The sequence below is a fragment of the Brienomyrus brachyistius genome, chromosome 17 (genome assembly GCF_023856365.1).
Source record: "Brienomyrus brachyistius isolate T26 chromosome 17, BBRACH_0.4, whole genome shotgun sequence".
NCBI classification, from domain to species: Eukaryota; Metazoa; Chordata; class Actinopteri; order Osteoglossiformes; family Mormyridae; genus Brienomyrus; species Brienomyrus brachyistius.
The window spans coordinates 7,654,268-7,680,600 of record NC_064549.1 but is presented as its reverse complement, the minus strand read 5'-3'; the positions used below and the strand labels follow the sequence as shown (position 1 = coordinate 7,680,600).

Here is a 26,333-nt window from a genome sequence, read left to right as displayed (position 1 = left end):
ACATTTCAAATTACGAACGGCTGTTCAGAACGTAGCTGTTTCGAATTGTCTTCATTAGTTCTGTGTATTTAAGTCCACGTCAGAGTATGTTTCCTTAGTTCAGTCATTGTATTGTTATGCCTTTCTGTTCCGTATGCCTCTTCATCTCCCTATTAAATCTCTTTTTACCCCAGTTTTTATGTCCTTCGCCTGCTTCCCCGGACCGTGCCCTGCACCATTTATAACAAGAGGAGCATCTGTATATGCCTGAGTAAAATATACATTTTTGCTCAAACTCCAGCCTTCCCTGCTTCTCATTGATGATGCGTCTTCCTTGCTTTATGTGATTTCAGTCCTGCTTCTAGGAGCCTGTTACACTTCACAGCACTTGCTTCCCATTCTTTCTGAAGGTCACTCAAGGTCATCCAATGATTTATGAGGCACTGCTGGATAAGCTGACAGTCATCTCTGGCATTAGGAAATTGCTTCTTCCCTCTACTTGGCTGGTTTTTGGCTATTGCCAGTGTCTCCTGCTTAACCTTGTTCTTGCATCCTGCTATCCTAGAAACTTTGTGCCTGCATCATAGTGCAGCCCTCTGCCAGCAGAACCAGGACTAAACCAGCATTTGAAAATGCAGATTTCTAAAAAATACAGTGGTCTCTAATTTTTTTCCAGAGCTGCATGTGTCTGTAGAGAGCCAGATGGGATGGATGGAAAAGTCATCCCTATGGGGTGAAAATGATCTGTGAAACTTTGTACCCTACACAGATGGCGGATGGTGTACAGGAGCACTGCTAGGGATTTTGGGCCTTTAGAGTGAACTTAGAGTGTTTTTGCAGATTATGGGACTGTTGTGTAGTTCAGTGGGTTCACTGTGTAGCATAAAGACTGTTAGCCCTCTGGTCATGGATTTGAGGCATGGATTTGAGACTAGCCTCATCTGTAATTAGTATTTATTGGCTTTCTGTTTACCCCATGTTTGTTATGTTTTATTTTGCTTTTCTGGTCTTAGGTTTGCCCTGCATGTATCTAGTCACTTCTGGTCCTATTTGTTTTTTGGTTCCGTGTTAATTACTCTTAGTGTAGTAATCCCCAGTGTGTGATTAGTGTGTGATTAGTACTTCTCAGTCCCCCCATCCTGGGTTGTTCCCTGCCTTGTGCCCATTGCTTCCGGGATAGGATCCGGACCCCCCGCGACCCAGTAGGATAAGCGGTTTGGAAAATGGATGGATGAATGGATGGATGAATGGATGGATAGTACTTCTCAGTTTCAGGCCTCATACACGGGTATTTTTAAAAATATTCCTCTTTTCCTTTTCCCTTTTTCCTCTTACGATATAAAAAAAGTCAGTTTATATGAAAACACTAAAACACTTCCTCAGTAGATTTCGGTTGAATCGACAAAACATTCACTGGTATTTTTTAGATTTTCTGCACTCGTTTGTTATAGGACGGGTTTCAAAGGCCTTCTGCCCATTAGAGCCATTGGCACAATGTGTCTATTTCTGTCCCCGCAGCATCTCCATCTATTGAAAAACAAAAGCTAATATTTAGCTGTAAAAAGAACTTCACGCTCATAACAACCACAATCCCTTCAATTGTTAATGGATCTTCCCAGAAACTATTTCATATAACTATTTTTTGTACACCATTGTCATAGGAATGAGGCAGAATGAAAGCACAGAGTCTAAATCAGGCTGAGTTATTTGTTTTTCCATTATAACCAGGAGCCCAGATGGAGGTGTTTACATTAAGGCAGTGATGTAATGGGGGAAAAGTGTCAATGATGATACTAGTCCTTTAAAGTATATTTTTGTCAGCATGGGCATAGGAGCATGTCAAATATTTGGGGGGGAAGGCAATTCTAGAGAAATACTCTCTAGAGAAAATGCGTTTAATATTCCTTCACAATGGCTTTTCAGGAAATAAGGGAGACGCAGCTTGAAGCCGAATATGAGCCTTGTAAATGAGCATTCCTTCTAACAATGGTGCTACTCTCATTTCCCAGTAAAGGGAAACAAACTAAATTCCTTCAATCAGTCAGTCAAGCAACCAGCCAGACTTAGTGAATGTTGGGTAGCTAGCTAAATACTCTGCTGTTATGCGTTGCACTTGATTTGATTGGATTTGATGAAACCCTTTATTGCTGTTGCAATACACCATGTCACTAGTCACGAGTACCAGTGAAAAAACTGGCCATCAACCCGACCACATATACACAAACATCACAGTAGGGGGTAGACAGGTCGGGAGACAGGAGCAAACAGAGAGAAGAAAAGAAACAGAATAACATGAGGAGAGAGGAGGAGAATAATGCCAATATATATAATAGTATATATAGATAGCAGTATATATAGATAATATAAAATCACACAAAATTGGCACGATTTATATACATTAGCTAAGGTGTAGATTCATATAGTATTATGGTCTGTAGAATGCAAAAACTAAAACTTCATTTGGACTGAATATGCTAAATCCCACTGGGAGAGTTGGTGTCGTAAATATCCTATTATTGCAGTTTTGCAAAAGTTGCTGAAATCCACTGTCCATTCATTCATTTTCCATACCTGCTTGTCCTATGAAGAGCTGCAGGGTTCTGGAGCCTAACGACGGGGTGCCAACCGGATCCCAAGGCGCACACAGCATCTCCCATGCATTCACATCTACGGATGGTTCCCTAACTCCTAATTCACCTCAGCATGTTATTGGACTGTGGGGGGGGGGGGGCCGGAAAACCTAGAGCAGGGTTTCTCAAACTTATTTGTCCTGGGGACCAGTCATGTCAGGCTTTGGGGCTGCAGGGCCCTGCATAAACGACAGCCCCCAACCCCCCCTCCACCCCGCGGATGCGTATCCGCATAGATAGATAGTGTTACTATTATTATTGTTGATATTATCGGTATTATTATTATTATTATTATTATTATTATTATTATTATTATTATTATACCTGACCTGATCAGACTGACTTTTGTTTGGTTGCGAAGCCAGGCTCCGCAGACCAACAGGAACATAATCACGGTAGTTTGAGAAACGCTGACCTAGAGGAAAAACCCCCAACCTGAGGAGAGCATGCAAACTCCACACATACAAACAGGATGGAGACACCAACGCCAGTCTCCAGTTCATATTTAAATCTCTTGTCAATTGTATAATTATCACAGAGTGTCAGAAGGGTGATTTTTAGTTCCAAAGACTCCTGAGCTGGTATGAGTAGGAAAGACAAATACACATTTTTTACACATTATGGGATGTCACATTTGTGACATAGAAAATTGCAGTGTAAAAGCAGACCCATACAGTATGTCCCGTTACAACTTGACAATACAAAAAAATAATCTCACATAGAATTTCTAGGAATATAGAAATATTTATTATTATTTCTTAAATGTTTTTGACCACTTTCTTACTGGAGCTTACCAACCTGAACTTTTCTTCAAATCATTCTTAATTGTTTGCCTTAAGTGTATCTTTGTTTTTACTTATGTAAAACTTACAACTTCCTACCTGCTCTAACATTTAATCAATTTCCCATTCAGATATTTTATGTGGGGTGGTACTGCTGCTGTGCAGCGGGTTTGATCCCTGGATACGTCCTTTCTGTGTGGAGTTTGCACGCACTCCCTGTGCTCACATGGGTTTCTACTGGGGGCTCTAGTTTCTTTCCATAGTCCAAAAGAATGCAGGGCAGGTTGCTTGGAAGATCTGAATTGGCCCTGTGAGTGTGTGCACCCTGCAGTGTGTTGGTTCCCACCTCCACCCCTAGTTCCCAGGATAGGCTCCAGTCCCCCTCACGACCCCAGTTGGGATTAAGTGGTTAGGATGGATGGATATTTCATGTGTGAATTTTATCTACGCTAGCACATTAATCTCCTATGTGGTTCCTTTGAATGTATTACTTACATATTACACTGAACAAAAATATAAACGCAACACTTTTGTTTTTGCTCCCATTTTTCATGAGATGGACTTAAAGATCTACAATTCATTCCAGATACACAATATTACCATTTCTCTCAAACATTTCTCACAAATCAGTCTAAATGTGTGATAGTGAGCACTTCTGCTTTGCTGAGATAATCCATCCCACCTCACAGGTGTGCCACATCAAGATGCTGATCTGACATCATGGGTAGTGCACAGGTGTACCTTATACTGCCCACAATAAAAGGCCACCCTGGAATGTGCAGTTTTGTCTCACAGCAAAATGCCACAGATGCCACAAGCATTGAGGGAGCGTGCAATTGGCATGCGGACAGCAGGAATGTCAACCAGATCTGTTGCTCGTGCATTGAATGTTCATTTCTCAACCATAAGCCGTCTCCAAAGGCGTTTCAGAGAATATGGCAGTACATCCAACCGGCCTCACAACCGCAGACCACGTGTAACCACACCAGCCCAGGACCTCCACATCCAGCAGGTTCACCTCCAAGATCGTCTGAGACCAGCCACTCAGACAGATAATGCACAGCCCCATGTTGCAAGGATCTGTACACAGTTCTTGGAAGCTGAAAATGTCCCAGTTCTTGCATGGCCAGCATACTCACCGGACATGTCACCCGTTGAGCATGTTTGGGATGTGCTTGACCGGCGTATACGACAGCGTGTACCAGTTCCCACTAATATCCAACAACTTCGCACAGCCATTGAAGAGGAGTGGACCAACATTCCACAGGCCACAATTGACAATCTGATAAACTCTATGCGAAGAAGATGTGTTGCATTGCATGAGGCAAATGGTGGTCACACCAGATACTGACCGGTTCCCAGACCCCCAATAAAGCAAAAAACTGCACATTCCAGGGTGGCCTTTTATTGTGGGCAGTATAAGGTACACCTGTGCACTACCCATGATGTCAGATCAGCATCTTGATGTGGCACACCTGTGAGGTGGGATGGATTATCTCAGCAAAGCAGAAGTGCTCACTATCACACATTTAGACTGATTTGTGAGAAATGTTTGAGAGAAATGGTAATATTGTGTATCTGGAATGAATTGTAGATCTTTAAGTCCATCTCATGAAAAATGGGAGCAGAAACAAGAGTGTTGCGTTTATATTTTTGTTCAGTGTAATTGCTTTTTATATTGCTGGTTTTTCCACTCTATCTTTGTACAAGCTAAAATTCCTCAGAATGTGAGGTCTCAACCACAAAAACACACGTAGCAGCCACCACAAATATTTATCACACGAGTTTCAAGACATGAACAAAAACTTCTAGCACTGATCTCTAGGCATTGTAGTCTGCTGTAAAACTAGATAAAAAGAAGGACAGTTTGACATGGATTTTTACCATGATGGCCTGTCGGCATGTCATTAACTGTATTGGGCAGGGCTATTCAAATTTGGATCTTGGTTCCAAATCCAGGCATTATTTTCAGTTCTCATGAGACCTTTGCCACTGTTTGCTCCTCACTGCTCACTGCTGCAGTGAACTTTTGGAGAAAAAAAGCTGGAAACAGAGAAATTCACTTAGTTTCCGCAAAGATAAAATCATGAAGAGATTTAAATGTTTGATATAAAATTCAAAGTAACACATGTCCGGTTGTGCAAAATTTTTAAAAATACCTTCTGGCTGTTTGCTATTGAGACCATAAAAAGCTTAATGTTTTGCGGCTTTGGGTTTGGCCCATTTTCAGTGAATGCGTAAACAAATGGTCAAACGTAACTGCAATGCCATGAAGTCCTACACTGTTATTTTTCACTAAGTGCTTAGTCTATTTATTGAGGCATCCATCCATTTACCCATCCGCACGTACAGACTACAGCCATCTGGAGGTGGGCATGGTCATCGGGGACAACCTGCCCTATGGCAGGTAATTGGTGAGCTACATTGTGGACTGGAGGTGACAGTATACATCAGGGCTCCCTAATTTCAGTCCTGGAGGCCAGAATCCAACACAGTTTGCAGATTTCCCTGCTGAAACACATCTTACCCGGCTAATTACCAGGTTTGATAGGTGTGTCTGAGTAAGGAAACATGCAAACTTTGTTGCAAACTGGCTCTCCAGGACCGGAATTGGGGAACCCTGATATACATAATCGGGTCATTTGAAGACAAGTGGCTTTAAAAGGGATCATTTAGTTAGATGTTATTAGTATAGATTTGTCGTACATTGTAAATAATACTCAAGTTGGCACACGTAGGTGGTACACACCTCTAACCATCCATTCATCGTGCAACTGCTTATACAGTATATGGTTGCAAAGCACTTGGAAAAAGCACATTTCGTTACATATATTTAAATTTGTTTAGGGTGTGTAACTATGTGGCAAAGTAAACATTTTTTTGGGTGAGTCAACTCTGGCATTGGAAAATAAGGTTTTAAGCAGTATAACCTTATTAGGGCAGGGTGCTGAGTTACTCATTTTCAGTGCGTTTTAGATCCGTATTTAAGCCGGCTGAATCTGGATATGCTCAGGCACAATAAGTCTGGATTCTATCTTTAAGAAGTGGCACTTGTTACTCTGCACAGTAGCTATCAAGCTGTGAGAAGATTAAAAAAAAAACAAACCTCTTCTTTTATAATAATTGTACACGGAACATAAATATATACAGGAAACAAAGCAAGACATTTCAAATCAGTGTGTAGCCAGTATCGTAAGCTCACAAAATCAGTGTGCATTTTAGGTTTTAATAATGCTACTTCCAAAGCAGCCACTAAAAAAAACATTCAGTCAACACTCCAAAACCCCATAATTATAAAGATACATTATATACAGACAGATATAGTGCAGTGTGAAATCAATAAATGGATGGATATTTTTTTGCCTTGTCTATTTCAGCTGAAAGCATCAGCTGAAAACCGTGATGGCCGTGGTGGGTGGCATCACAAAAGCTTTCCTCACATTTACTCGTTAAACGGTCGATTCCCCTACAGAGCAGGCTTAGCTGTGGTTCTGCACACTAATGTTGTTGCTCGGGTCAGACCAGACGAACCGCAGCCAATAGAATGTGAGTGGGCGGGGCCATAAAGCGCTTCTCTCCTTAAAAGCGCGTCAGAAACGGCGGGTCTCAGTAGCTGCTGTCCTTACGTGCGGTGTGAGTGGAATGTGTGCCTATCATACTGTGTCTGTTTTGTTAGGTGAAACTGCGTACTCGAACCTTTGAAATAAATTGCTAGTTTCTCGCCTGTAAAATATCACTAACTATTTTAATGATGTCCAGCAGGTACCCAGCAACCAAGCGTGTATAATATAGGACTGAGAGCTAACATCTACCTCTTAAAGCACAAAACAAAGATCAAAAAACGTGATTTGCATATATGCGAATATGCAAATCACTTTTTTTATGCTTTAGGTGGTAGATGTTAGCTGTTGGTTTAACTCTGTGATACTGCGAAAAGTATAAATACTTAAGTGCACTTAAAGTATTTACATTTGCTGTTTAACACAATATTTCGAATTATTTTAAGTTACAACATACATCAAAACCGCCATCAACTATTGTAAGGTTTGGCAGTCGCGTACCTTTTTATTGTGGAATTAGGTTATCGATCTAGCAGGTGTAGTACTCTCTAACAACAAACAAAATTTGTAATAGAGGTGACAGCAAATGTTTAGGCAGGTTTGGCATCGGCTATGTTATTTCCTAGCAAACATCTTTTCCTTAACTAGCTTGTTTATTTTATTTCAAAACAACAGCCAAAGTAAACTGTTGTAGTTTACATGATTTGTAAGGAATTCAAAAGAGAATACACAGAAAATAAAAGAAGCAAATAATGCGATCAAAGCAAAAGCTTTCTTGGACGTTGCATAATATCAATGAAAAATCCCCGCGAGTTCCTTTATTCTGGTAGTATTTTTATAGTGATGTTACTTTTTACGTATTTATTAATGCAGCGGCACCCCCATCCCCTCGTGTGCATGTGTGACAATGTTTCTAGCCCATGCTTGAGGGTGGGGATTGGAGCTCCTGCCGTCTAGATTCGTCGCCTGAGATGTTTTTGCACTGTTCAGGGGAAGTCTGTGCTTTGGGAGCAGCCCGTTTAGCCATCGGATCACCTACTATATGTGCACAGGGGAGCGAAAGCCTTAAAAGTAAGTAGTAAAGTAAGTTTTCTTGAATTATCCTCGCTTAATCGAAATCACCTGTTTTTTTTTTAAAGGTATAACTGGTAGTTCTGCAAACCTTTCTGATTGAGTTCTTTGAGAATACACTATCAGAGATTGTGAGATGGTATTTAGATCGTGACACATGGAACGAGAATGATAACGTGGCGCGATCATGCAGCCTTGTGAATCTCGGATCATATGTGTGCATCTTCGGCAGATTAGAATGAATAGTACTGTAGCTCGGTAACTTCTCAGGCTTCTCAGGTTTCCTCACATTTCGTTAGTCTTCTGTAAAAGAATTTGCCTCTTTAAAAGGCAGTGTACGTTATCTCATGTACTGTTTCAGATGTGAAAATGGGGGGGGGGATGCCCTGTTCACATGTACAATGCAAGATCTTTTAATCTAAATATTAAATAAATAAATGTTATGCTTGTTGTTGGGTTGTTTATTGGATATTCTTGTTTTTGTTTAATAACAAACTGACCCCCCATCCAGGGTCTACCCCTCCCTTGTGTTCAGTGCTTTCTGGCCTGGATTTTAGCCTCCCATCTCCGACCAGAATAAGTACTTTGAACATAGATGGATAAAACATGTTGATTTATTTGCTGTTGTTTGTTACAGCAGATCTGAATGAGCAGAAGTGCTTTTGCTTCATGTATTTCTTTTTCTTTTAAGTTTCCCATTTTTTGGAAGAATTTCTTAAAAAGGAATAGAGCTGCCCTGAAGTATTTGTTGTGGCTTATTTGGAACTGGTAGCCAAGTCTTTTATCCTGCCAGGTAACTCTTTACACGAGGGGGCACAAGTTACTTAGTAACTCTGGTACTACTCAAGTACAAATCACGAACAAAAATAGTAACTGCTTGAAATACATGAACCATTAAGACTGATTAATGATGAACAAACATGGAATCATCACGTAACGAACATTTAGTTTCTGGTTACTTAGTGCATTAATCAAGAGTGTACTGCTGCATTATTTGTGCCTCAAGTAAAGTGTTACCTACTGCCACTTACGAATTTTGGCAATGGTGTTTAATGGTTTGTGTTGTGGAAAGGTTTATAATTCTATCTACAGAAGTATTGATGTGTCCATATTAAAAAAGGTTTGTGCAAATTGCATCAGTATTGACCACAGGACTAATTGACAATGTATTTTGAGCTAACTTTGAACTGAATCAAGTAAGGTTCCCACATGTATCAGAATGTTAAACTTAACAGTGAATTTTTATTCTTTGTTACCATGTGCTGAAATGTTTATTACGGTGCATGAAATTAGGTTCAGTACTGAGTTGCTCATATTTTGGGAGGTACAGCGTCCTTCACTCGTGCACTTAGCGGAATGGGTGCCTGTAGGTTTTCCATACTGAGTGTGAGCTTGTTCTTTGTGATGCATACTGGTGCAGACTGGGAAGATGGGAGAATGAGATGAGCATGCGCCGTGGGGCTGCTTAGCGCATGTCGCCAGGCACTCGTTACCAGTTTTTCATGCGACACGTTTTGTGATTGTTATAAATGCTCGTTTTTCATGTCCTTCATGATTTCCAAGATAAATGTTGGAAAATTATTTAGTTTTTGCATGAAGGAACTGAGGTTGAAGAGGGAGGCTGGAACTTTTCAATTAATATCAGTTTGTCAGGACAAATAAATAGTAATTCCTGTATAACTCACATGAAGTGTATTTTAATCCTACTGTTTGGCAAACACTGACGCCCAGTGTATTCTCCTCCAGTCAGTGTTGTATGGCCACTGTGCTCATATATGCAAACAGTTCGTCCTGGACCAGTTATACCAAATAAGCCCTCCATACCTGAGAAAAGCAGAAGTATGGAAGTGCATTATATCATGTGTCATCCAAACAAGTCTGCATGCATCACCGAGTAAAATGAACTTATTGAATTACTGCTCCTAACTCCGGATTATTAGAAAATGCCTCGGGAGCCTAGGCACTGTCCCTTTCTGACAGTGTCTTTTCATAGCCCCATGAACAACCACTCACACCTCATCAAGCAGCCCTTTCACAGAGACATAGGGCAAATTGAGATGGGAAGGATCATCAGCCTACTTCGTGAGATTGAGATCAGTGTAAAAAAAACAAAAATGATACAGGCAGCAAGTTTAGATCTGTTACTAGTGGAAAAAGCTTTGGTATTAGATGATGATAAAATCTCTAGTATATAATAAAACCATAAAAGTAAGACAAACTAAAAGCTATGGAAAATGCTGTTGTAAACGTAAAGAACGTTTTGGGAGTGGGTGACGCCCAAGGGGATAATATTTTACAGACTTAAAATGAAATGCTCTTTTCCCACTGACGTGAAAGAGTCTGTATAAACAGTGAGAATATAAAGTGAGAGGGGGAACCTGAAATGTCCACAGGTAGCGTGCCGAGGTATATCTGAATTTTTCAGTGTGCTCCAAAACTATCCCTTGGTTCCCACTAACACACTAACAACATACTGGAAAAAGATGTTACCCCAGCATTATACCATTAAATATTGTGCTATTACAGTTGATATTATTAATGACCAGTTTCTAAAGTTTTTGAAACTCAAATCCTGCTATGCCAGATCAGGATACCGTTGTCAGAGGTAACTATAAAATAGTAAGGATGCTATTTCCTTTCTGAAGAATGAGTTTACACCCACGCAGAAAATATAATACGGATTGTGCAGTATTTTTATTTGCTTTCAATTATTTGCAGTAAATGTACATACTTTTAGTTTGCTGAAATATTGATTTTCTTGTTATTTTTGTCCATCATATCTGACAATCTGAGCAACACTGTTGTCTCGTGCCTCCAGAATTTGAGGGTGTGGTGTTTTCATGTACTCCCTGAGTCACTTGTGTTTTTCTTTCATTCCACCACCCCCCCCCCACACACACACACACAGTTCAAGCAGTTAGGAGAACTGGCATTTCGAAAGGGGTTGCTTGTGTGTGCAAGTTTACTCAGAAATAGACTGACAGTCCACCCATGTGCAGTACTGTTCACATGCACTATTAATGTGTAATAGGTCACATCTAAATATGTCTCATTTTTATTGGTTTATTTTTCATGTCATAAATGATAGACTGGCAGGGTGGCTGTACCTCTGACTGAGGAATAATTTCTATATGGTACAATCAGGAGACATATAGGAAGGGGAAAATAGCAGAAAAATAGCAGACCAGGCATAAAACAGTGTTATAGAAACAGGGTCGGAGGGGCTACTAGTGCACCACAAGGACCACACACACTGGGCTAGCTAGAGATTTTGTCACCTAACTGCATGTCTTTGAGGAAAACAGAGTGTTGAATGGACACCTGAGCAAACCATGCAAACTGGACACCCAGAGGAGATTTCAAACCACCAGCGCTGGAGGTCTGAGCCACCATACCTGCTTACCCTTACAAACTCCTATAGGATCATCTGATGGAATAGCTTCCAGTATAGACTCTGGACCCCCGAGACCTTGTATAGGATAAGTGGGTACAGAAAATGGGTAGATGATGGATGAAATTTGTCATTAATGTTCTATCGATGAATGGCCGGGGTGTCCCGGCCCTGGCAGTGTTTTTTGGAGAGCAGTGGTTCACCTTGCAGTATCCTTCAGTGAACAATGATTCTTATCATAGACCCATGAACACACATGTCGACTTGTGCAGGAGATACTGGCATGTCCTCGGTTATGCTTCGCTCATTGTTCATTATGATCTTTGCAACATACTCGCTTTTAGAGAGAGTGGCGGCAGTAATGAGTTCCATCTGTTCACAGTCCATTTGACTGGATTGACGGCCGCCCAACCCTTTCCTAGCCCTTTCCTATAAATATGAGCCTTAACAGAGGTCCTGCTGAGAGTCGTTGGTCAGAGGGTGTCTCACTTCAGCAGATCTCCGTGGTTTAATCAGACTGTATTTATCTATTAACATAAATGAATGCCACAGCACCTTTCAGTAGCAATTGATGTTGGAATACTGATAATTCATCTATTTTTTGTGGGTTAAGTGACTTGCATTTTGACGTTTTGTGAGAAGTGACTTCTTGCTTATCCGTCTTAGCTAAATGTTAGTATTGCTTTACAATGATCGTAGAATTCACTGCACAATTTCACGTGCTATGCTGAGACATAGCATCATTGTAAATGTGTAGCTAATTGTAAGATCGTTATGTTTGGCTTACAGACTCAAAGTATAACTACCAGCAGAATCCACTTGTAATAAATATTCCCGTGTTTATCAATCGCCACCCCATCTTATGAAGAGTTTTGAAATATTGGTGCTAAATTTAGTCATGTTCCTAATTACTGTAATTGCTAACTCTGCTGATTAGAGGATACTCGTGTGGAGGGGATGTGCCTTTAAACTCTTTATTGACATTGCAAGTTTATTTCAACTAGCGCTTCCCTCGCTAAAGAAGCACAATGCAGCACTTAATTGTCAGAATTCTTGCGGAGTTCCGTATAGCAGGACATACCGTGCATTTGGAGAACCGGGGTCACAATATCATGAACTGATCTGAGGTGCTGCATTGGTTTGAAAACTTAATGAATATCTTTGCATTCATCCCTCCGTTTAAATAAGGCCAACTGTAGCAGTCTCACTCACTCGTGGTTCTACAAGAAATAAACAATGCTGACTAAGGAGTGCAGTCTCAGTATCTCAGTACAGTTATACTGTATTTACTTTTTAATTGCATTTGTTCAACAGGTAATTACTTTGATTTTTGCTTCTCTGCAGTATGTAAAGAGTTTTACTGTCTTGAATTAAGGTTATTGTAATAATACAGATTTTTTTATATAGATGTTTCACTTAATTTGCAAGAGCTTTATCTCAGGTTATGACACTTACAAGTGTTGTAGCTCCCCGGGCTGAGAATACTTCAGTTGTATCTGAATGCATCAGCTGCAGAGAAATGTGAGATTCTGAATATGGCAGTTAATCCAATTGTAGTGCAAATGCAGAGAGAAGCAGAAAATAATCTTTGCTACCTGAGACATCAGCGATTTTTTTTTTTTCTCGTAATAGTGACAAATTTCCCTGAAATGTTATATTCCTAATAGCATAAGTAGAAATACAGGACAGTGCATTAGTCGCAGGCTGCCAACGAAAATGTTTAAAGCTATTTATCTGGGTAGAAAGTGTGTATATGTTCAGCAAAATCACAATTTAATATGATAACATATGCAAAATAAGAGCAACAGTAAAAATGAATTAGAATTTCTTCTGTTCTTCAAAAAGTTGATCAAGAACACAGATTCAGTTGCCAAACCTCTCCTCTGTGGTACCTCATCCATATTCTGCATTTAACTACCTGCTCACTTAATTGATCAAATAAATTCGTTTAAAAGTCCATATTTATTCGCCATATGAGGTGGGATCAAGTCAAAAAATACATAGGTGTGTTGGATGGTTGCTACAAATACCAGGGTGACTTTAGGAGAGGTTTGAAATTACTGTGCTTTGAGAGACATAATATTATAGTTCTAAACCAACAGGAAGATCATTTAAACATAATTTTGTTTGACTGCCCAAGACTTGTTGCACAGTACTGTATGTCACATGTATGTGAATCCTAGAAGGAGTTAATGTTTTTGTTTGCAGTTAAAACTGTTTGCTTCTGGGGATGTGTGAAAGGAACCATAATTTCTCATATCGAAGGCAGTCACCTCAACGTTATGGAAATAATTTCTTTACGTTTTTGAACTTTTTCTTTGTGTTGCTCTGTGCCCGTGAAGTCCTGGGCCACACAGTAAACATGGCCGCTGATTCACATATCAACCCAGACACTTAGTCAAAGGTGCTGAGTAAGATAATTGGCAGCTTGGAGACGTTAGATAAGCAAGGTTAATAGCCGGGCAAGTGGTTTGGTTACTGCCAAATAACAGAGGAAGAGCTGTGTTTTCTTGAAACTCGTTTACCTGATAATCTGCTTCTGAGACAGGTTTAGGTAGAGAAATATGATTTATGGATACAGTTCAGTGTAGCATATATTTAGTGGATGACATATGAAACCTATACACTGCGAAGAACCTTCTTGCTTTTTTCTTTTCACAAGGTGATCTATACTTAGCCTCATTTGTAGTAACACCAATAATGTTCTTTGACAAGAACGTGGTATACTGTTGTAATAATAACGATAAAAGAATGAGAAAAATCTGCTGTTCATGTTGTTACCTCTAGACGTTTGCACGTGTTTGGCATAATTTTTGAGAAGATTTATTTAATATTCCTAAGATGGATCTTTCTATTTGTTGCAGCAAATTACTGATATTTACCATTTGTTTTTTTTTTTTAGCTCAGTCCTGTAAAAGAAAATGGTTACAACAATCACAAAGAATTTTAAGAAGTTACACAGGATAAGAAACAATTTGATTTTATTTTTAAGAGAAACTACATTGAAATACTGTACTTAAAAATAACTATTTCAATTGATATAAAAATGTCGCCGGTCTGGTGAAGCACACCTTAGTTTGCGGATAGTTAGCTGGCTGCCTCAAGAATTGTTCAGGATTCAAGGTTCAGGTTCCTGTGTGACATTCTTATCCGAAACCCTAGTTTATTTTAGATACCATTGGAGTATGTGTTAACAGTGGTGCTATTAAAATGGTTCGTTCTAATTAAAGGCAGACATACATTTTCAGATAAAATAAACCACAGCTAATTATATCATGTATAACTTGTTAAATGAACATTCTGTGCTTGGAATACTTGATTTTTATGCATATGTTGTACATGTTAATGTGCATTAATATTCATGGAAAGAATTCTTATGATGAAGGCAATTGATGAAAGAATTATATGATCAGAAATGCACTGAGAAATATAGACAAAAATTATAAATAGATAAATAAAACTGAGAAATATAAGGTGCTAAAAGTTAACCGATTGCTAGATGTGAACTCTTCAAATAGGTTTACATTTAGTTCGGCAAACACGCTCGCAAAGCAACAATGTACTTTTCTTATCGTGTTGTCATGCTCAGTCATGCAAGCGCGAATCGTATTCCAGAGGGAACGACATCTCGTTTCGCCATTCTGAAAGAGGCTAATCACTTAACCGAAGCCTGCATGAATGAGTGAATCAAGGGCGTACAATTGGATATGGATTGTAGGGACATGTCCCTATCAAGATTGAGGGAGTACCGTGTGTTTAGGGGGGCCGGGGGGGGTTCCAGGCTGATTTGGTCCCTGTTTACCAGTGTTGAAACCAAACATGAATGAATTGAACACATGAGTTCAAATCCTCTCTTGCTTTTAGCGAGAGTTCATATTTAAAATATTGAAAGACTAAAAAACATCTGTAAGGTTGATATAAGCTGCATGGTTTAACTGGCATTTTGTATAAAAAGAATCATGTGCTCAGAGATTCCACAATTAGATTTACCTTATTACAAACAAAAAGTTAACTCTTTAGCAGCAGAAACAAGAGCTTCCTGATCGATTGTTAGAAAAGCAATTCAATTGCTATTCGTAATTTGATGCGTAATATTTTTTAAATAATCATTTAAATGTCAGTGTGATGGGTCGGCACCTCATCCTGGGTTAATCCCCGACTTGCACCTGTAGCTTCTGGGTTCAGCTCCAGACCCCCAAGACCCTAACTAGGACAGGTGGGTACAGAATATGGATGGATGGATGGATGGATGAAAATAAATGGACGGATAAATTTACAACTATCCACCAAAATGAAGAGCTTTCCTGAAAAATATCTTAAAGTTTTTACTGTGTAAATAAAAAAAAAATCGAGTGGCGGCAGATGAAAAATAAGGTAGAACAAATAAAAATTTACGACAAAAAAAATACTTAAAGTATCAATAATCAATGTTTCTAAACCAATGAACAAGTCATGCATTGTCACCACTGAATACTAAAAAGTGGATTAAAAAGTTGCTGGCTTTGCTGTCTGCTTTTGCTTCTAGTTTCTGTGTGTGTTCTTGCCTTTGTTTCCTGCCTGTTCCCCAGAAGCGTTAGAATCAGTTTTGCCTTTTGTTCACCTTAGGCTCCTTGTGCAACTTTCTTAGTTTTTTCCCGCTTTTTTGATCCCTTATGGTCCTTTTTTGTTCCTTTTTTGTTCCTTTTTTGTTCCTTGGTTCCTTTTGAGTTCAGTTTATTAATAAAAATGTTTTCACATTCTGGTAGCCACACATATACGTGGGAATTAAACTGACGACAAGCAACAAGATCCATTATCTTCCAGCTGCTTTTCCAGTGAGGGGTTGGAGCCTTTTCCAGGAAGCACAGGTTACAAGGTGGGGGGGGGGGGGGTACACACATACTATGAGTGTTTCAGAATTCCCAGTGTCTAGGCTTTTTTATTTATTGTGGTAGGAAACCCACACAAGCAAAGGGAGAATGCGCACTCCACACACACAGAAAAGGGGAAATCCCTTAAGCCTGGAGGTGGGAGGTGACAGTGTTACTCGTATCATATTGTTTATCTCAACTGGTTCTCAGCTGGTTTAGCCACAGGATCCAGATTATTATTCGGCTAGTCAGTGATGACCCAGATTTACAATACAACTTGCCAGTTGGGCGCGGCATGGCGGTAGAGTGGCTAGCCCTGTTGTCTCACACCTTAGTGACCTGGGTTTGGGTTTCCCCCATGGCTTCACGTCTGTGCAGTTTGCATAGTTTCCCCATGTCATTGTGGGGTTTCCTCCAGGTACTCCGGGTCCCCCCCCCCCCCCAGTCCAAAAACATGCTGAGGTGAATTGAAGTTAGCAAATTGCCCATAGGTGTGCATGTGTGAGTGTACCCTGCGATTGGCTGGCGCCCCATCCTGGGCTGTTCCCTGCCTTGCACCTGTAGCTTCCAGGATAGGCTAAGGACCCCCCGTAATCCTGAACAGGACAAGCGGGCTACAGAAAGGGGATGGATGCATATTGCAAACTTGGGAGGGTTTTTTTTTATTAATTTTTTTAAACGTACACTCCACGGCCCACTGAAACTGGTATGACAATCCACTAATTTAAGCCAAATGAAATACTTTATACATGGAATGAATGCAATTTAAAGCATTTATTATGTCTTTATTCCATGTAATACTGGGTGCTTATTTTACAGTAGGTTTTTATTCTGTTAGTAAAAATGTATGAGGTGACTCAGGGGGCTGCACTGCCTCAGACGTCCAAAATAACATCTGTAATTTTCCTTGTGATGGACTGACAGTCTGTTCAAGCTGTCCTTTGTCATACCGTGTGCTTCCAGGCATCAGGCTGACTGTAAACCTGCAAGTCCCATGGAAGGAAATCAATGCATTCACAATAAACAGTCGTTACTTATGATCATTTTTGACATGCATGTTTCAGTATTGTTTTAGTTAGATGTGTGCTTAATGATTAATACGCATGTTGAAAGATTTATATTATGTAAAAAGATTATATGAAATGTTTGTATCATCCTGTTTAAGAAGTACAATGATCAATATGTCTCCCTACATGCAGGAGGGTAGTATGCCAAGGAACCTGAAATAATTAATGATAACGTCTATGAAGTTACACCCGCTGTATGACTTCTTGGTTTAAAACTTAAAATGCCTCATAAAAGCATGCAACAGAATGACATAAAAAAACAAGAATTTCCTGAGCTTGTATTTTACACAGTAAGCGGCATAACATTACCTGGAAAAAACCAGCATAATTTATGTGCGGGTGGATGGATAATCCACTAATGGCAGCTGATCAAACAAACACTCACGGACGCTGTGTTCCAGGTTAGCTGCAGCTCCCTCGCTTTTGTCTGGATGGAATTTGTACCCAACTTAATAATGCCCTTGTTTACTGTGTAGTAGGGGGTTTAGTATGAGCAGGGCCTGTTTGTTCTCTTTGTTTTGGCTAGGCCTATTCTACTCGCACACTGAGATTTCCAGAATCCATTTATCGTCTCAGTTGTGCGTCTCAGAAATGAGACCGATAGCCATTGTAATATAGTTTATTGGCGTCTGAAAATTGTCTCGTGTCAGAACACTTGGACATCACAGTTTTTCTGACTAAAATCAACATTAGCTCTAAATCAACTATGAAGTAAAACTTTTTATATATTGTGCATCAACATGCGTGTTTGTCGTCTTTCTGCGCGTTTTATTATTTTAATCAAACTGAAGTTGTACCCAGCTAAGTAACTGCATTAAAGCATGTAAACGTGTATTTAGCAATACATTATATTTCACTTCACTAATACTACAATATACTCACTAATATTCTGAGTGAAGGTATCAATGTCAAAACAGGGACACAAACCTACGAAATCCAAACTAAGACCTCAAACAAGATCAGTGAAGAGAAACAGAACTATGAATCATGCAGGACTAGACATTACTGGAACCATGCATCAGACTGCAAAATAATTCAGCCAAATGACTGTTTCATGTTGTTAATGTTCCCGTACTGTATACCCCTGAGTAGAATATGTGGTGGTACAAATGGCCCATTTAGTAAGGCAAATAAATAGCTCCATTGTTTTACCTCTTCCTGGCCATATTTAGTTCCTGATAATGTATACTATCATTTTTATACAGTCACACGGGGGGGTGTAACCACTGAATGCTGTTTGTTATGAAAACAATGCCATATGCATGTTAACCTACACAGAGATGTGTAAAATGCAAATAATAATTGGTATTTATGAAATTTTGATCATATCTAAGGCTGATTCCAAGGCACGCTGGATTCACTCAGGTGATGTTAAAGGTATGATTTGTTTCAGTCTGTATGTCGGACATTGTTAACCCGGGGGCTGTACACTGGTACGAAAAAGAAGCATGTTGATTATTTTATTAATAAATTCGAGTTTAAACCAAAGACCTGTATTTCCTAACTGCTTAAGCAGTACAGGGCTGTGGTGAGTCTGGCACCTATCCTACACAGCACAGGGCAGAAGCCAGGGATCACCCTAAATGGGATGAAGTACACAACCATCCATCTCCTAACCATTTATAGTGGTCAGAGTGATGGAGAGGCCTGAAGCCTATTCCAGGCTGCACAGGGCACAAATCAGGCACACGCCCTGCATGGGACGCCAGCCCACCACTAGGCAAATACACCCATGCAGAGACACCAATTAATCTAGGTACACAGAGGTGAGGTGCCACTCAGCCCCACCCTTATAGGTATGAAGCAAGAGTGCTTGCATACGCTTTCATTACCAATACAAGGTCAATAAGAGGATTGTAAGTGTCAACATTGCCGTATAACAAATGTAGAATGTACAGAAGTATATATTTCATATTAGCAAGTTTGTATAATGTAGTATGATTTTGGAGAGAACCTGCATTAAGGCATCTGCTTCTGGTAAATTACCAAATGATAGGATTGGTTATCATTAATTAGTAGCTAAGGAGTAGACCTGTACTGCTCAGGAATAAACAATGAATAGAAAAATAGTGAGTACACTTACTAATGCATTGTCTTTTTGGTTGCAAGTGATTTACAAGTTTTCTAGTAAGTCCTTTGTGAGAGAGGAATAAGATATCTCGAAAGCTTTCAAAATTTGATTATCAGTGACTGCAGTGGGTTGGCGCACTGTGTGTTATTCTGCGATGTTCTGTGTTGCTTCCTGCCTTATGACTGTAGCTTCCGGAACTGGCTCCAGACCCCCAAGACCCCGTATATGACAAGCAGGTACAGAAAATAATGGATTGTAAGTTATTTTAAAATGTACTAATATATTAACAAATGATTAGAAACAGTTTATTAATAAAGATCAGACCTTAAACTGATATGTTATTACTAATATTATCAATATTATTAATTGTAATATTAATTATTATTAATATAATTGTCAGGTGACCCCCCCCCCCCCCCCCCCAAAGGGAAACACGGACCCAGAATTGCGGGTTAGAACGATCTTTATTAGATCGACCAAGCTGGATGGTTTAAAGGGGCGAGACGTAAGACGTGGTCGTGGGCGATAGCTGGGGTCGGTAGCCGGGGTGGTCAGTCCTACAAACAGGCACGGGACACGGAGACACAAGGAAGGGGAGACGCGAAGTGAAGGGGCAGGCTGGACGGGAGACTAAGCAGCGGGAATGCGTCTGGGGAAAGAAGGCAGACGGACCAGGCAAGGAATCAGGGGAGAGCACAAGACAAGCATCGCTATGTCTCATAGGCAAATACTTCGCGATTAAGAATGGCGCACTCTCCGTTTATATAGCGCTCCCTTGCGGAGCCTAACTGGCTGCTTCTCCATTAACCACGCCCGGGAGGCGTGACAATAATATAAGTATTATCCAATTTCTAACTAACCTTCCTTGGAAGGTTTCAATATGATGTGAAAAGAAACAAAATCAGGATGTCAGAACATCTGAAAAATTATTTTGACAAATGTCAAGTGCAAAATAGACAAAATGGCATTTTGGTTTTAGTTCCACTTACAGTTCAAATCCGTGCCAGTTTGCTGTTTCCTTTGAAAGCATTTATGCAAAACAGCCCTTAGACAAAAAAAAAAGTTTTTGTTCTAAAGGCCGTAGCTTTTACGAGATGACACTACTTATATTTAAACATATTTGAAGATTACATATTTGGGTGGGTAGGGTGCTGCAGTGGTTAGCACTGTTGCCTCACACCTCTGGGACCCGGGTTCGAGTCTCCCCCTGGGTCACATGTGTGTGGAGTTTGCATGTTCTCCCCATGTCGTCCGGGTTTACAATAAAGTAAAACAAAACATCGGAGAAATTAGACTGACTCCTAAATCTGAGAACTGATATGACGTCTAAGTTATCGGGACACACGGGCTGTTGAAAGCGAATGCAGCACATATTTTGTCATGGGCAATCAAATAAATTTAGTTCCATTGATAAAATTAGCTTTTTATTACATTACTATTTTTTCAGTTTTCTCTCCTGTTGCCATTTAGATTCACTTTAGTTTTATGAGTTATTGACCATTTTTATTTCAGGTGATATTTTTTCTGAGCTTCATAATTTCGGTTTTTGAAAAGAAATCAAAATATACGGCACATATATGCTTCATGAATAATGACAATGCTTTAATAAACATTGTAAACCCAAGAGTATATCCATAAAATATTTATTTCTTGCACTTCTTTGACCTTTTCCTAAATGTATTTGTGGTGTCAGCTTCCCTTAAGCTACGCACCGCAACCTTGACTTCTTACATGTACGACACGCTTCCTCTTACTGGAGTTTGCATCATACTGGAAATGATTCCACTGTGCTTCTCCATTTGTGTCCAGTTTGCTGTATGTCCATGTTTAGTTTGCTATTTTAATTTGGAGATCAGTGGTCATTGTTGACACACTGCAGCACACAGCAACTGAATGTGTTCTCTGCATTTAACCCATATGCGACATAGCAGCTAATTCAGCGTCCGGGGAGCAGTGCCTTGCTCAGGGTACCTCAGTGGTGTCTTGCTGGTCAGGGATTTTGAACTAGCAATCTTTCAATTACAAGTGCACTTCCCTAACCATTAAGCCACTGCTACCCACCTAACCTAATTAATCTAATCTCTTCGAATCTTGTGGGGACATAAAGAATTTTGCCAATTTGATGTGTCGACCATCAATTTCTTAGGGGAGGGGCATCTGGTAGGCCAATATCGGCTGACAGCAAATAGACAGTCTTCTGAACTCAAAAACAGACCCTTAAAGAGAAATCACTAATTTTCATTTCAGTTAGTTTTGAAACTGCTTGTTTTAATTTCAGTTTAGTTTTAGTGTCTCACGCTGTAAATTTGGTTTAAATTTTTTTCAATTAAATGCTTTCGTTATCATTTTAGTTTAAGTATTTATTAATGAAACAAACCTTAGCTCCAACCCCACCTACCCCTCCCCCACCTCCAGAACCCAGTCATTCCCTGCTGGCTCCATCCCTCCCTCGTCCCAGCTAAGGAAGGCCCCACTCTGGTTGGTGGACCACCTGGGAGTCAGATTAATATGGGTACTCCGGGGCTTGGTGTTCCTCATGCAGTAGAGTCACTGAAGTGGGAATTTTTTTAAAAGAGGGCAAAGTGCCGTCCCAGGAGGTGGAAGTGGAGGGTGAGAACGATTCACGTAATCACTAGACATTCTTTTTTCTTTTTCATTAATGCTGTATTTAGCAGATAGCTTTGACTGATGTGAAATGCTGGACACTCCCCCCTCTGCTTAAATTATATTCTCCAGATATGCCATAGCTTAAGCAGCACCTGGGTGCGACATGCAGCCCATCAGCTGTTGGGGAAAAAAGGGTCTGGTTCTTCCTCTAGGAGTGTATAATGGGAGCAAACTGGATAGAGTGACAAAAGGCTGTTATTATTTGACTTATTCCCTAATGTTGTCGGAATGTGTCAGCAGCCCATGGAAATTAAAAGCGAGATGCGCAGATCCTATCCACCAGCTTTTCCAAAGCGCATGTCCTATGCATTGGATTTCCACACTTTGTTTGATGAGGTTTCAGCATGAAATACAGCTGTTATTTTTTCGTCGATGCTCCTGGGCATGGAGAAAATAATCCTGTGAGAACACGCCTAGTGACCGGAGCTTTGCTCTCCAGTCCAGAATGTCCTGATCGTGTGGGATTGGACCTCCCTGCCAGTCTTCTTTAGTGAGGTCTGAGACGCCCTGCAGCTACTGGCCCTACAAAACGCAAAGGGAATGACAATCAGCAGACGGCTTGGGAACAACAGATAATCAAGGTTCTCTGCGTTTGTAATGATTTCTTGGCTCTTTCTCGACAAACTTAAACATGGATGTTAAGCCTTAATTAAAGTGTGAGATTGGGGTGTCTATTCATGAGTGATAGATGCTAGCCTTCAACGCTTGATTCCATACAGCTTTATGTTACTTTCAGTGTACATGATCCTTGATCACGTACCTGGGAGAAAAAGTGAAACAAAACCCCCACAATGCTTTTATGTAACAAGGAAGTATAAATAGCACAAGGCAGGGTTATCCTAGGGATGTAATACCACTGAACCACATTATTTAATGTATCACTGGGATGATAATGCTCTATTTAAGACATGCCAAAATTGCCTGGAAAAGGTTAGCAGATTTATGTGAAATTAAGAGTATAACTCAAATGATGTAAGCACAGGGAATTCTCGTGCTTTGTGATCATTCTATTTTTATATCAATGGTGAAATTGATTTTTCAATTTCTTTCATGTTAAATGAGTATTTCCATCATGCATTAGCAAGCTTTACTTTTTTCTGGTGTTTTTCTTATACATGTGTGGATTTGTATATATAAGAGAATATACAAGATAAAGAATTGTTTATTTACCCTGATTCGTGATTCACAAAATCCACGTTTTGTACGTTTTAAACTTCATTCAATAACGATAAACAAACTTGAGATCAGTAATTCACGCGTTATTCATGATTTGTTCCTTCAGTAGTTCAAAGGTTTACAGAATTAACAGATATAGTAACAAATATAGTAATTGCTTGAAATAAAAGTGGCATTACGATTCATTGATGATCAAACATGATATCAGTAGGTAACTAAGACTTAGTTCGTGGTTAATTACTACATAAGTAATATCATAATACTGCATCATTTGTGCCCCCTCAAGTAAAGTGTTACTGCTTCTGTTTTTCACTGTGTGTGCATCTGCAGCAAGATTTCTGGAATTAGAGTATATTCCAAACCAAAGTAACTGTGAAACCTGTAAGGAGTGGAAAGGCCAATCAGAATTCTAAATACTGCTCATCTTTAGTATGTCCATATATGGAAGTATCTGCAGTCGAGTACATGGGAAAATATCACATACTGCTCTGCTCTGTTTGTCTCTTGGGAGTGTTTCACCCTGTCTGTTATCATGCACGCACAACTAAAACGCACCCTGGGCTTTTTTTTCCCCCTTCCAGATGGACTAATGAAGAAGGAGACAAAGAAGTATTGCTGTTGGCTTCTACAACATAACTCCACCAACTCAAGTCACAGAGGCATTTAGGACTATCATGACCTTGACTCCAAACCAAGGAAACTGAAAACTTCTCAACGGCTATGCCCAGTGCCCTGCTGTCCTGTGATGAAATTTTGTGATAAAGGCCTATTTTATGAGGGATTTCCTTTGCTTAAAAAATTGTTAAAACCGGCTATGAAGGACAGCTGAGAAACACGGAATTCACTATGAATCTTATATCATATGTAAAAGGTTTCCTAACCTTTTGTTTGCAGATTTATTTGTGATAGTCCTCAACTAAATCAATGTACTGTAAATTTAGTTTTCTCTGGAAATTATGTACAGTGATAATCGACCGATTTAGAACACCTTTACATCTGGTGCATACACATGTCTCTATTGATGACATCTGTCAAAACTTGAATTGACAGGAAAGGGCTTAGAACAAGAGGAAATTCAAGACCAGTAAGCATAATCGATCAGACAATGTGCAACATCTCTTTCTGCAATGTGGACTCAAGGATCGATCATCTTTTTCAGCCTACGTTGTACATAATCGTGATCGTGCTTGGGCTGCCCACAAACTGCTTGGCACTTTGGGCTGCCTACATGCAGGTCCGACAGAAGAATGAGCTGGGAATCTACCTGATGAACCTCTCTGTGGCTGATCTCCTCTACATCGCTACACTGCCCTTGTGGGTTGACTACTTTCTTCATCTTGACAATTGGATCCATGGACAGGTGTCCTGCAAGCTTTTTGGTTTTATTTTCTACACTAACATCTATATTAGCATAGCCTTCCTCTGCTGTATCTCGATGGACCGCTATTTAGCCGTAGCCTACCCATTAAAGTTTGTGAGGATCCGTTCAATAAAAACAGCAGTGCTAGTTAGCGTGATGGTATGGGTGATTGAGATCGTCGCCAATTCAGCTCCTCTCTTCCATGACGAGCTCTTCAAAGATCGCTTCAATCATACGTTTTGTTTTGAGAAGTATCCTATGCAGGACTGGGTGGCTGGAATGAATCTTTACCGCATTTTCCTTGGCTTTCTGTTCCCTTGGGGTCTCATGATCTTCTCTTATCAACGCATCCTTCACGCTGTACGAGGAAACATATCTACAGAAAAGCAGGAGAAGGCCAAAATCAAGCGACTGGCCCTTAGTCTAATCATGATTGTGCTCTTTTGCTTTGCACCATATCACATACTCTTGCTCTCCCGTAGTATAGTTTTCCTTAGTCATCCATGTGACTGCCACTTTGAAGAGAACATTTTCACTATATACCATATTTCATTGGCACTTACCAGCCTCAATTGTGTTGCCGACCCTATACTGTACTGCTTTGTCAATGAGGGAGCTCGCAGCAATGTTACACGGGCACTGGTCACTATGATGAGCATGTTTAATCGGGTCTCAGCACATGATATACTAACAACTGGCTCTATCACTGTGGATACACCACTTTCCCTCAAGAAACCCAACTTCTACACAGGAGTCAATGCCAGCACCTGTAAGACGGAGATTGTGGCCCTTAGAGAGGAATGCCTTCAGATGACAATTCTGAGTGTTAAGAAATGAATAGCGTGAAATGTTAATTTAATTTGACATTGTTTAAATGTACGTTCTCTCAAGCTAGTACTGTGAAAACTGTGCTTAACAGGGTAAATTAAAATGTGTATTTTATTAAGTTTAACCCCTTCCATTGTAGGGAGAATAAATCTGAGAAAAAGTCTGACTTGTATTATTAATGTTATTTGCCACATTTTCTAGTAAGAAAATAACTTGACATTCTGCTGGAAATTCAGCAATTTACCTGTTCCTCTGATTGCATGATGGTGTATTACATGCTGTCTAGGTCAGACCACGTCATTCTCAAGCTGGTCGTCTGACAAAGTCTTAGTTTTATCTACATGAACCATATATTTTTCAAGAAGCACTATATTTCCATATGCATCCTCACTTATAAAGTTGACTAAAGGATATACATTCTAATCAAGGGCACACAATGTTGATGAAATACAGAAAAATTATATCCAACATAGAAACTGGCTGTATCAGTAAAACAACTGACTGTCACGATCAGGGAATACAGGTAGCGGCGATCGTGCCGGAAACAGGCAAGGGAAGCCAGGTACGGGGAACAACGGGGTTTTATTAAGGAAGCGAGGGTTAGGGAGCATCGTACAGGGATCAACAACAAATCCACAATGACGGACCAGGCAAACAGGTAAGACCAGGACTTAAATAAGACAAGACCAACCAAAATAAGCGAACACAGATGGAGACTATCAGGGAATCACACGTGGGTAATCAGGGGCGTGGCACACACGAGGAGCGTACGAGCCGGGTATCACACTGACAAATGCAGTTTTTTTTTTTTTTTTTTGCAATAATGTACGTCACTTGTTTAAGTATTTGAAAATATGTAAACAGTATAAATATTCTCAGGTTTAAGAAATTGCCTATATAA

At 40.0% G+C, this 26,333-nt stretch overlaps 1 protein-coding gene across 1 annotated transcript; it reads left to right on the top strand.

Annotated features, from left to right (window-relative positions):
- The first annotated feature begins 7,009 nt into the window (after positions 1-7,009).
- gpr4 (G protein-coupled receptor 4) lies at positions 7,010-25,598 on the top strand. Its single transcript, XM_048982448.1, has 3 exons — positions 7,010-7,024; positions 7,942-8,022; positions 23,826-25,598. The coding sequence occupies exon 3, from the start codon at positions 24,350-24,352 to the stop codon at positions 25,439-25,441; it is 1,092 nt and encodes a 363-aa protein (XP_048838405.1). The 5' UTR covers positions 7,010-7,024; positions 7,942-8,022; positions 23,826-24,349; the 3' UTR covers positions 25,442-25,598.
- The last annotated feature ends 735 nt before the right edge of the window (positions 25,599-26,333 follow it).